Raw genomic sequence first — 12,713 nt, 5'->3', positions numbered from 1 at the left:
ACATCATCTTTAATAACAATTTCAATTTAACGCGCTTGTCTGGTTATACATTATTCTCCATTTTAGTATTTATGCATGATATATGTTATATATTACTGGTTTTAAATTGTTTTTTGTGTCCAAAAGTGTATTTTCCCGTGTATTTTGACCATTTTAATGCGTTTCTGCACCGTTCGATACGTATCTCCAATATGATACAATACGATACGTCTCTTAAGATTGCCCGACTGATACGATACCTGATACCGATACTTTAAACCTTGGGAAGGTTGATTGATTTTTTGTAGATGAATATTTTAGTAGAGCTCTTAATTTTTGGGATCTTGTTTGATTTTACATTGAAGACTGTTTGCAGAATGTGGAGTGCTTAAAAGGGTCATGCATACATATTTTCTTACAAATGTGATTTAAGGGCTTTGAGACGTCACAGGTGGGCCCATCTATTGGAGGTCTGAATCAGTGAACATGTGCAACCATTGTTCTTTACACCATCGACTTTGACTATTCTTACTCCCAACCCCATTGGAAAGAACCAATTACTATTCTCGGTTGGTTCAACCACTGAAATATCTGAATCAGTGTGCATTTACAACCCACTTTCGTTTGGAGGTCCCAGTTGACTATCCTCACGCCCCAACTTCCTTGGAAAATATAAATTAAAAAGTAATCCTACTGTTTCATCTTCATATCTCGAACTTCATGGTTTTACCTTTTAAACAGATTATATTGTTTGTCCATGTACATCCTCTCATGTGCAGTTGACTGCAATTAAATGAGCTAGAGCAGAAGTCTTGACAATATTTGATGCATCTTTACTTGTGTTGTCTACCTAAATGAATCACTTCACTGCTTAAAGTCCCAATAAAGGCTTGTATGCATGTTGATAATCTTTGGGGGGGGGGGGGACTCTTACTAGCTTCTCTTGCACTCTTGCAGAGCTGATGTCACCTAAACTTTAATCTACAAAGTGTTCACTACCCTCTATTCCTTTTTGGACCAAGTTTTCCTCCACCAGTGGAGTAGGGTTCAGCTACCCATCTAGTGTCATTATTACTCTGTCCCCCTACTGTACGAGTTCGATAATGCTCTTCCCACTGTTCCTGATACGCATACCAAGTCTCACAAACCCATGGACAAGAGATTCTCCATTCCCTGTGGGTGTGGAAACTGCCTCCTTCCTTATGACTTGTTAGGTGTTATAAAATCCATTGCATATTTTATGTTTTTGTTCCCTATAGATTGGTGATGACATATAGTCCTCTGCTACTTCCAGAACAGGGATATATTTTTGTTACTCTCTCTTAACTGCTGGACCTGTTAGTAATTTCTACAACCTGGCCTTGGAATACATGCAGGAGCAATTGTCAAATGACCTGGTACGAGTGGATAGACTATTTCAACAAGCTCTAGAAGCAGGAATTAGCATACAGGTACATTATATTCATCTAGCCAGCTTGAATGTGTGTGTATTTGATGTTTATTAGGGAAAAACCCGATATGCTGAAACATTTTTGCATGGTCTGTATACCCTAAATAAGAGCCGTCCCAGTGCACAAGGCTCCCACTACTGCAGGGTCTGGGAGGGGCAAATGTATGCAGCCTTACCTCCTGCGAAGGCTGTTTCCAAGTTTTGAAGGGTTGCGATAGCGCAACTTAACCGTTGCGCTAAGGCTTGTACACTGGTCTGTATACCCTAAATAAAGGCTAATATTAAAGATTTGAACAAAGTTATGTTTTGAGTACCAATTTGGACTTCGAGAATGAGAGTGCATTATTGATTTCCTTCATTCTGAGAAGTGCAAGGTCAATAAATTTAGGATTTTCATGAAGCTAAATGTAGGTTCCTGTGGCCAGAACTGGCTTAATTTATGATAAACAGAGTTAGGAAGTATGGGGGTAACAATTCCATGGATTAAATGAAGTTATGGGCAATGGTATTTTGGGAAGGAGGCTGTGGTTTAAAGGTTATTTGATAGAGAAAATAACTGGGGTCCAGTAATCGGCTTTGGTATGGAGTCTCATGGAAAACTGAAAAAGAAACTAGAAAATAAAAGACAAACAGAGAGAAGATGGCTACCTGAGAATGCTGCACCTTCAGAATCGGCATGTGAATCAACAGAGCAATAGCACAAATTTTTGAGAGTAAAAATACTTCGTCAGTGCTAAAATTCCCATTCAGGTATGTAAATAATAGGAGGAGAAAACGAGAATAGGAAAAGAGAAGAAGAAAGAGAAGAGGGAGAGAACAACAAGAGACAATAGGTTTTGTGTAACTTTGGGAGTTTCAACTTAGTGTTAGAGCTCCCATTTCATTCAATATATAATCATTAAGAGGGACCAAGGGACACTAATGTAACTCTAGATAGGAGAAGGATCCTACTAGAGGCCAAGCAACAGGATCTAAAAGGGGGCTGCTGGTTCGAATGGGCAGAATTAGGGTTTTAGGTCAATTTCTAGGGTTTAGGGTAGGGTAATGAGAATATAGTTTATATGATAAAACTAGGCAGGCTTTAGGGAATTTAATGGGTTAGGTTTGGTTTGATTTATATAAGATTTTAAATTTCAGAAAATTTAGGGTTAGGGTTTCGGGTTTTAGAATTTAGGTTAAAATTAGGGTTTTTAATGGGAGTTTAGGGCTAGGGTTGGGATTGAGTTTCCCAAACAGGGAGAGGGATGTTCGATCCAAATATGGTGGGGTTCTGATGGCAGATTAGGTCTGAACAGGTTTTAGGCTGTTTTAGGTTTAATGGAGGTTAATGGGGAATTAGGGTTTAGATGGTTGGATAGGGCTGAGATGAATATCGAGTGGAGGGGATGATGTAAAGGGGCTGTGACTGAATTATGAATGAGTTTTGATGGTTGGTTGAGGCTGTAACTGAACTAGGGTTTAGGGAATTCAAATAAAAATAAAAGGGGGGCTGTAAGGTAGGCTGAAGAGGATTAGGAGAAGATGGGAATTGCAGAAAATTAAAATACTTATTGGATTGAGCAATGGAGAAGGATAGGACCACCTTCAATGGAGATCCTCCCAGCCGTCATGGCGTAAGGAGTCGTAGGAGATCCACCTACCCTTTCCACCTTGATAGAACCACAAGGAGATACACTCTCAAAGAGCAGCAGCAGCAACAAGGCAGCAATACGATTTTTTTTTCAACTCATAAACTTTGGGTGAGCCTCCCACGATATTCTTTTATTTATAATATGGCCAAATCCTAATACAATTTAAACTCTTCCCTCATTTAAATCGTGGAGGGGGGGACCTAATTAAAACAACTTAAAATTTTAAAAGGTTAAAAGACCTATTTACCCCTAATAACTTAAAACAAAAGACACTTAATTAAATCACTTAAATTGAACCATAGTTTGAACTGGTTCAATTTAAGTTTACAAATAAGATGAAATAAAACTAAGTATAGAACCTACTAAATGTAAACCTAAGCTATGGCTCCAAACTAAGCCCTAGTTTCAGGGCTGTTTCTTTTTCTTCTTCTTCCTTTGGATATGGGCACTTGGTGCTGCATCAGACACAACAGGAAAATAAGAAAATATAAAACAAATTATAATACCTAAACTACCCCTACTAACATATCTCGGTATTAGTGTTAGCTAGTGCTAATACCGAGACATTACATAGTCTCTACTAACACTCCCCCTCAACCTGGAGCATAGATGTTAATCATGCCCAACTTGTTACTATTATAATCCACTCTAGCACTCCCCAAAGACTTTGTCAACAAATCCGCAAGTTGGTCTCCTGTACGAACATGACGAGGAGAAATAAGCCCTTGTTGCAGCTTCTCTCGAACAAAGTGACAATCCACTTCGATGTGTTTCGTTCTTTCATGAAATACAGGATTCGAAGCAATATGGACAGCAGCTTGATTATCACACCCCAATTGCATAGACAAATCATCTGTAAACCCAATTTAGGTCATTAACTATTTCACCCACATCAGCTCACACGTAACATGTGCCATGGCTCGATATTCTGACTCTATACTGGATCGAGTCACAACCGTTTGTTTCTTGTTTTTCCACTACACACGGTTCCCTCCAACAAACGTGCAATAGCATGTAGTTGACCTTTTGTCAATAGGAGATCCAGCCCAATCACCATCTGAAAAACCCTCAACCTGTCCATGGCCATGATCAGAGTAAAGTAGACCACGTCCAGGAGCCTTCTTGAGGTACCGCAAGATACATATAACAACATCCCAATGAGATGTCCGAGGAGCAGACAAATTGATTCACAACACTGGCATAAAAGGCAATGTTAGGTTGAGTCTCAGTCAAATAATTTAGTTTCCCAACAAGCCTTCGATACTTCTCAGGATCACCAAGAACATCACCGCCATCAGCTGTAGGCTTTAAATTAGGATCCATGGGAGTATCGAGTGGTTTAGAACCTAACAATCCTGTCTCTGAAAGAAGTTCAAGAACATACTTCCGTTGTGGAAGCAAAATTCTTGTCCTTGATTGAGCCACTTCCACACCCCAAAGTATTTCAACTTTCCCAAATCTTTAGTCTGAAATTTCTACTGCAAATACATCTTCAACTTCTCAATTCCTGAAGAATCATCTCTTGTAATAACATTATCATCCACATATATAATAAGAAATATTCGTCATACCATCTTGTCACACCCCGAAACCCCCCTGGGAGGATTCGATGGCTGACTCGAATACCCGATGTATTCGGAGACCACCAGGATCCAGATGCAGTATAAACACACCACAAGCATAGACGATATTAAAGGAAAGCATAATATATCGATCAGAGTGCGCAAAGAGTTAAGATTTACAAAAGTTATATTTACATCATTCATAGTTAAGTCGTTCACTCCCTGAGTTATCACGAAACTAACCCACAAGGCCCAAAACTAATTATTCAAATATATACAATGGTTTTACCCACCAAAGGAATAGTTAGAAGGTCACAAAAGTATGAGTTCTCAATCTATTGCATCATTTAAGAAAGGACACAGTAATCACAGGCATAACCGGGACCATGCCCCTCCGTGTCCAAATCAGCATAGTCATCTCTTCCCTCATCTCTCGGCTCAAAGAAATCCTCCCCGACATAGTCACCTCCACCTGCATGATCATCTAAAAAAAAAAGGATATCCACGGGGATGAGCTCCACTGAGCCCAGCAAGTAAAGATAAACCACGCAAGCATTCACAAGCAAAATCCTATGTGCATGAGATTCAATTTTAATCTTAATTCCACTTAACATTAATGCCTAAGTCTCTAAGCTTGTGCCACAGCAACACCTCAGGTAGCATACCCTCCGTTGGCGATGTCAAACCCGAGTTGCGCTGGGAGCTTGCCGGATCCGGTCCTCAATCGGACATCGCCTGTCCCAATACCTCTGGTGGTAACGCTGGCTTCCCGGTCCTCAATCAGACATCGCCGGTTCCAGTACCTCCGTTGGTAATGCTGGTTTACCCAGCAAACACCCGAGATTTAGTCCTCTATCACAGTTCCAGTCCTCAGTCGGAAATCGCCGTTCCTAGTACCTCTGTTTGTAACGCTGGTTTCCCCAGGGAGGACTATCCAATACGTAGACCCCTGTTGGTAAGGGTTGTCGCACCAGGGAGTGACATTCCTAGCCATGTGCGATCTAAATGGCATAGTACAAGGTGTACAGTGCTCCCGCATCCCATACTACAGCACACCATACCTCTCGTTTCCAAGCCGACTACGACATCTATTCTAACATGGCAGAGATTTACATTTCAACACATTCTACCATCACATCCATATCCATTCACAATTCCATAATCCATATGTTATAAACAAAAATAAGTCAATAGAACAGTTTCAAACGATACATAAGAACAATTTCTCATACATATGCATGACACCTAATAAAGCAACTAAATGAAATAAACATTCCCAAAAAGAAATCAATTGTCTATCCCCACTCACCTTGTTATACTTGTGGTTAAGAAGTCGGGTTATGCCTTGTATCAGTTGCCGGTATGATTTGACGGGCGAAAGGTGGAGTCCTATGAATGTTTAATTACACACAGTGTTAGGAAGCGTCAAAACTAGTGTGGAGTCCTAGGGTTACCTTGTGGTAAGGTTAGACAAGGTCTAGGACGTGTTTACAAGTGAAACAGCATCTCAGGTTGATGAGGCAGTCAACCGGGATATCAACCTGAGATGGTAGTGTTTTAAAAACTGAAACAGTTATTCTCTGGTTGATGAACCAGTCAACTGGGACACCAACCTGAGATATAACAGGTGTAAAAATTAAGGTATTATTCTTTGGTTGATGGTCCAATAACTGGGACATCGACCAGAGTTAGTACTAGGTGTAGAATTAAAATGGCATTCTCTGGTTGATGACCCAGTCGATTAGGACATCAACCAGAGATGCACAACAGCCTAAAAATCGCAGAAAACAGAATTTTTACTGGGGTTTGGGGCCGGATCTTCATCCAATTGATCAGGGGTATTGTTCGCATGTTCATTATCATGAATTGGAACCATGATATGATCGATTTGCATGAAAAAAATCAGGGTTTTGAAGGTGGGTACAGCTATGAATGTAATTTCATGAATCAACTTTGATTAAAACAGTTCCGTATGGCTGAAACATGAATCAATCACTTTAATTCAAATCTCCGAGATATGAATAAGTTAGTAATAAGGCTAACATAGGGTTAAGGTTTAAGATTCGAACATGTATGTGGATTTTAGGTTCTAATTCTATAAATTAAAAACTCAATTTCATAAGAAACACGAATTGAACAGAACATGGTTCATTCCAAAATTTTGAAGATCAGCATGGGTTCCATAGAGGTTACTATAACTAGGTCGAAGAGAAGATGAGGAGGTGAAGGTTATTACATTAGGTTAGCAACCCACTTTAGTCCAACACCCTTCTTCTCCCTTTCTTCTTCTTCTTTTCTCTCCTTCTTTGTTTTAATTCATACGGGTGGGAATAGTGTAAGTGAGTGAGTTAGTTATTAGAATAGATTTTAATTGCTTTACTAAGTTTAATCGTGAGTCGGTTTGGTGGGGTGTAGATAGAATTTAGTTTTTTTTTTTAATTGATTGGAATAGTATAGAATGTAGTATAGATAAGTTTGATTGATTTTTATATTAAGCTAATTATAAGGCGGTTTGTGCATTGGATAGGTGTCATATAAGATGGGTTGTGATTTTGATTAGGTGTCAGTGATTTAATATCTCACATAACCCAATCTCAATACTAATTCCTAATTTTGTCTGTTTATGCATTAAGCCGATCCTTACGCAGATAATTGGATTTTGTGGGCCCCATGGGTCCTAGAATGTAGGGGAAAACATTCCAAGCCATTAATCGGGATGCGGCGACGAGATCCCCGACTCAAAACACTGGGCCCCGCGCCTCAAGGAGCAAATTTCGCGGTGGTAGAATTCTCTGGTTGATGCAGCAATTAACTAGTACATCAACTTGAGATTTCTGTCTTTGTTTTCTTTATGTCGGAACATCTAAAAGTCAATTTGTTCCGCAAGCGAACCCACACGGGTATAGTTATGGTACTAAAAACACCTAATACGAGGTTAGGATTCCTTACCATCTGTATGTGGATCCCGCAACCGCACAGGGGAGGTATCTGTCGTTTTGCCGATAAGCGGCGGGTTACCACCGGGATTCCTTCTTTATCTTTTACCCGTTCAAACATTAAATCAATACTCCATATCGTACACGGTGCTATGACCTCTGGTTCCGGACCTACATTTGGATTCGGGTTAGGGTTTGGATCATAATATGCCAAGCCGTAACATTCTCCCCACCTTACAAAAATTTCGTCCTCGAAATTTGATGTCTCCGGGGATCCGTATAGGTGAGGATACCTTGACCTCCTTTTATCTTTTGTCACCCATACTTTCCTTGATTCGATGCGATTGCATCATGGTATCTTTTGTCTCGTATTGTTATGAATCTTTTTATTTTGATTGAACCACCAAGGTTCAATTCTCAAGTGACCTAAATCATGCCCGGGTTTGGTTGACCTAAAGCTCTACTTAATATAAGAGCCTAGACGGAAACGAATCCCAAACGTATATTCCAAGAAATCGATCGATCAACCTATCCTCGTGTATTTCACCCACTAATCCATGTTTCTTACGGCTTGGGATTATATGGTAAAAGTCTATACTGCCTTGTCTGCACAGCTTTTCTTATGAAGGCCTTTGCTTATGGTTCTTCAATACCTAACTCAACTTTAAAATGAATTGGAATATTGATGAAATCCCTACTGTTCACTCCCAATAACGGAGGGGGCGTTCGGTGACCCATTACTCCACTCATAACTATTGTTGAGCAAGGTCTCGTCAAAAGTCCTTCGATTTTGGTCTCTTTCGGTTCTTGGCTGTTCTTGGCTATACTTGACACCCGTTATTGAATTTCTAGATTTTGTTATTTACCACCCACTACTTGGTACACTTTAAACGTACTTAAATTCAGCCTGAAATGTTCTATTTATCTGGTTCGCGATTATATAACCTTATCGAGACTTAATTATGTGTCTTGGTCTCTGACCGACCCTCTAGAATCTAGATACGAATCGAAGATTTCCTTATGGTTAAGACTCATACACTTCGTTTAGATTCACAACATAACCAGCAGGAGTGCTAACCACTAATTTGTGTTCCAAGTTCTTCTAGGGCCCATTCATCTTATTGTAGAACAGTGGAAACGAAAAGTGTGATGTACCAGAATTAATTAATACTCAATCAGGTGAGGATGATATGGATAAAGTACCTGTCATCACATCGGGGTTTTCCTCAGCTTCTTCGTGGGTCAAGGCGTACACCCTCCCTTGAGTTCTATTGCCTTGGGGCTGGAAGTGCCAGGTAATAGATTGAGATTGGGAAGGCGCTCCATATCCATGTCGAGTACAGTTCCTGGCTATGTGTCTGGGTAGATTGCATATGAAACACCGGACCGGACCGTTGGGTTGCCGAGGAGGAGTAGACTTAACTGGTTGGGAAGGGAATTGGCTTGTCTGACTTTCAATTGGTCGAGGAGGTTGGGCTGCTGTTGTAGCTTGGCTTATGGTAGGGTGGTTGTATCGAGTGGATTGACTGGTTGTGGGCTGAGCAGATTGAGAAACTTGATTCATTTCCGGCCTACGATGCTGTGTCGGGTTAGAGCTGTAACCAGATCCACTGAATGTCTTGTTGGGCCAATTATTGTTTTGGAAGGTATTAGACCTTTTTCCCGATCCTTGTGAGGTCACCGTTTTCTTCTTCAACCGATCTTCCACAAGCTTTGCCTTCTGAACCATCTGGGCAATTGATTTCTTTTTGGGAATGTTTATTTCATTTAGTTGCTTTGTTAGGTGTCATGCATATGTATGAGAAATTGTTCTTACGTATCGTTTGAAACTGTTCTATTGATTTATTTTTGTTTATAACATATGGATTATGGAATTGTGAGTGGAAATGGATGTGATGGTGGAATGTGTTGAAATGTAAATCGCTGCCATGTTAGAATAGATGCCGTAGTCGGCTTGGAAACGAGAGGTATGGTGTGCCGTAGTATGGGATGCGGGAGCACTGTACACCTTGTACTATGCCATTTAGATTGCACATGGCTAGGAATGTCACTCCCTGGTGCTACAACCCTTACCAACAGGGGTCTACGTGTTGGATAGTCCTTCCTGGGGAAACCAGCGTTACAAACGGAGGTACTGGGAACGGCGATTTCCGATTGAGGACCGGAACTGTGGTAGAGGACTAAATCTCGGGGGTTTGCTGGGTAAATCAGCGTTACCAACGGAGGTACTGGAACCGGCGATGTCCTATTGAGGACCGGGAAGCCAACGTTACCAACGGAGGTACTGGGACCGGTAATGTCCGATTGAGGACCGGGACTGGCAGGCTCCCAGCGCAACTCGGGGTTGACATCGCCAATGGAGGGGATGCTACCTAAGGTGTTGCTGTCGCACAAGCTTAGAGACTTAGGCATTAATGTTAGGTGGAATTTAGATTAAAATTGAATCTCATGGACATAGGATTTTGCTTGTGAATGCTTGCGTGGTTTATCTTTACTTGCTGGGCTCAGTGGACCTCATCCCCGTGGATATCCTTTTTTTGTTAGATGATCATGCAGGTGGAGGTGACTGTGTCGGGGAGGTTTTCTTTGAGCCGAGAGATGAAGGAAGAGACGACTATGCTGATTTGGACACGTAGGGGCATGGTCCCGGTTGTGTGTGTGATTACTGTGTCCTTTCTTAAATGATGCAATAGACTGAGAACTCATACTTTTGTGACCTTCTAACTATTTCTTTGGTGGGTGAAACCATTGTATATATTTGAATAGTTAGTTTTGGGCCTTGTGGGTTAGTTTCGTGATAACTCAGGGAGTGAACGACTTAACTATGAATGATGTAAATATAACTTTTGTAAATCTTAACTCTTTGCGCACTCTGATCGATATATTATGCTTTCCTTTAATATCGTCTATGCTTGTAGTGTGTTTATACTGCATCTGGATCCTGGTGGTCTCCGAATACATTGGGTATTCGGGTCAGCCAAACCAAGCCCGAGGTGACTGTTTCTGCCCATGCAAAGACTTCTTGAGCTTACACACCGTCCCATACTCCCCTTGAGCAGCAAACCCTGGAGGTTGCTCCATATAAACTTCCTCATGGAGATCTCCATGCAAGAAAGCATTCTTAACATCCAACTGAAATAAGGGCCAATGGTGAGTAGCAACGAGAGAAATCAATATGCGAACAAAAGTAAGCTTAGCCACAGGGGAAAAAGTGTCTAAGTAATCAATGCCATACACCTGGGCATAGCCCTTGACCACAAGTCCGGCCTTCAAACGTGCCAAAGAACCATAAGAATTCACCTTCACCACAAAAAACCGACAACAACCAATAGCTGATTTACTGGAGGGTAACGAGACAAGATCCCAAGTTTGATTTTCCCCCAATGCTAACAGTTCCTCAGTCATAGTAGCCCTCCAACCAAGAATAGACTGGGCCTTTGCAACAGACTTAGGAATAGGATGACTCTCAATAGCAGTCAAGCAGGAATGAAATGTAGAGGATAAACCAGAGTAGGATACAAAGTTAGAAATAGGATGTTGGGTACAATTCCGAACACCCTTACGAAGAGCAATAGGTACATCAAGATCAGAAAAAACATCAAAGGAAGAAGAAGGATTACCTATTGCAGGATCAGCTGGCGAAGAAGAGGAGGTAGAGGTAGAGGAAAGAGGTGAGGCCCAAACTTTCCGAAGGTGACGTTGGAACATAACATGAGGCTGTGGCGGTGGAGGAGGCGACGGCGGTGGTGGAGAAACTTGTGAAACTGGAGAAATAGGAGACTGAACTATATATAAAGGAAGATCATCATCCAACTCAGAAATGACAAAAGAAGAATCAACATAAGGGGTGGACTCAAAGAAGGAAACATCAGTTGTAACAAAATATTTTTGCAACTCAAACGAATAACAATGATAACCCTCTTGGATACAAGAATAGCCAACAAAGATGCATTTAAGAGTTTTTTGATCCAATTTGGAAACACCCGGACGATGATCACGAATAAAACAAACACTACCAAAGACACGTGGTGGTAAAGCAAATAAAGGGTTAGAAGGAAATAACAAAGAATGAGGTATACCACCATGTAAAACAAAAGAAGATATGTGGTTAATAAGATAACACACAGTCAAAACAACATCAGCCCAAAAAAGTTTGGTTACCTTCATATCAAATAAAAGAGACCGTGTGACCTCCATTAAATGTCTATTCTTTCTTTCTGCCACACCATTCTATGTTGGGGTGTCGGCATAGGAGGATTGATGAATAATGCCATGTTGAACCATAAAAGTAGTAAAGGGATCAGAAAAGTACTCTGTAGCATTATCGGTACAAAAATGCGCAAAGGAGTAGTAAATTGAGTTTTGACCTCATGCACAAAATGCACAAAAAATAGAGAACAACTCTGAACGATTTTTCATTAAATAAATCTAGGTAACTCTAGAATAGTCATCAACAAAAGTAACAAAATAACGAAAGCCCAACTTAGACACAATTAGACAAGGAGCCCAAACAGTCGAATGAACTATAGAAAAAGGTTGGTTAAATCGTGGATTGAATCTAGGGATCCTTGGCTTACACGGTGAAGCTTCCCAAATTGACAAGACTCACAATTTAAACTGGAAATAGACTGAACATGAGGATCTAAAAACTTTTAACTATCCAACGATGGATGACCCAACAGCAATGGACTTGGTGAGGTGATGCCACACTCGAGCACGCCATAGAGGAAGTGTCCTCGAGTAGATAAAGCCCCCCTGATTCACAACCTGTATCAATTATCTTCTTCGTCGTAAGGTCCTAAAAGATACTGGAATCAGAGAAAAAGGTTACAGAACAATTATAAGTTTTGGTAAACTTATTAACAGACAAAAGAATAGAAGGGAACTCAGGTAAATAAAGAATAGAAGACAAGGATAAGGAAGGAGTGGCATGAACAGTGCCTGTACCAGTAACTTTAGTTAAAGAACCATCAGCTAAAGTAACACTAGAGGATGACGTATGAAAAGAAGAAAATATACCTGAGCTCTTTTCAATAACAACAACAACAACAACAACTCAGCCTTATCCTAACTAAATGGGGTCGGCTACATGGATCCTTACCCTCCAATCAGCTCTATTCGAGGTCATACTTGATTGATACAAGGTCTAACTTAT

General features: G+C 40.7%; 1 protein-coding gene across 1 annotated transcript in view; it reads left to right on the top strand.

Annotated features, from left to right (window-relative positions):
* The window catches only part of LOC122652793 (guanylyl cyclase 1-like), a 109,026-nt gene that overhangs the window by 39,920 nt on the left and 56,393 nt on the right, over window positions 1-12,713 (top strand). The window contains exon 4 of the mRNA XM_043846649.1: window positions 1,356-1,430. Within this exon, the coding sequence (XP_043702584.1) occupies window positions 1,356-1,430 (75 nt within the window). The remainder of the gene's footprint in view (window positions 1-1,355; window positions 1,431-12,713) is intronic.

This window comes from Telopea speciosissima, chromosome 2, assembly GCF_018873765.1.
Source record: "Telopea speciosissima isolate NSW1024214 ecotype Mountain lineage chromosome 2, Tspe_v1, whole genome shotgun sequence".
Taxonomy (NCBI): Eukaryota; Viridiplantae; Streptophyta; class Magnoliopsida; order Proteales; family Proteaceae; genus Telopea; species Telopea speciosissima.
The sequence above is the reverse complement of the archived record's forward strand: the minus strand, read 5'-3'. Positions and strand labels throughout refer to the sequence as shown.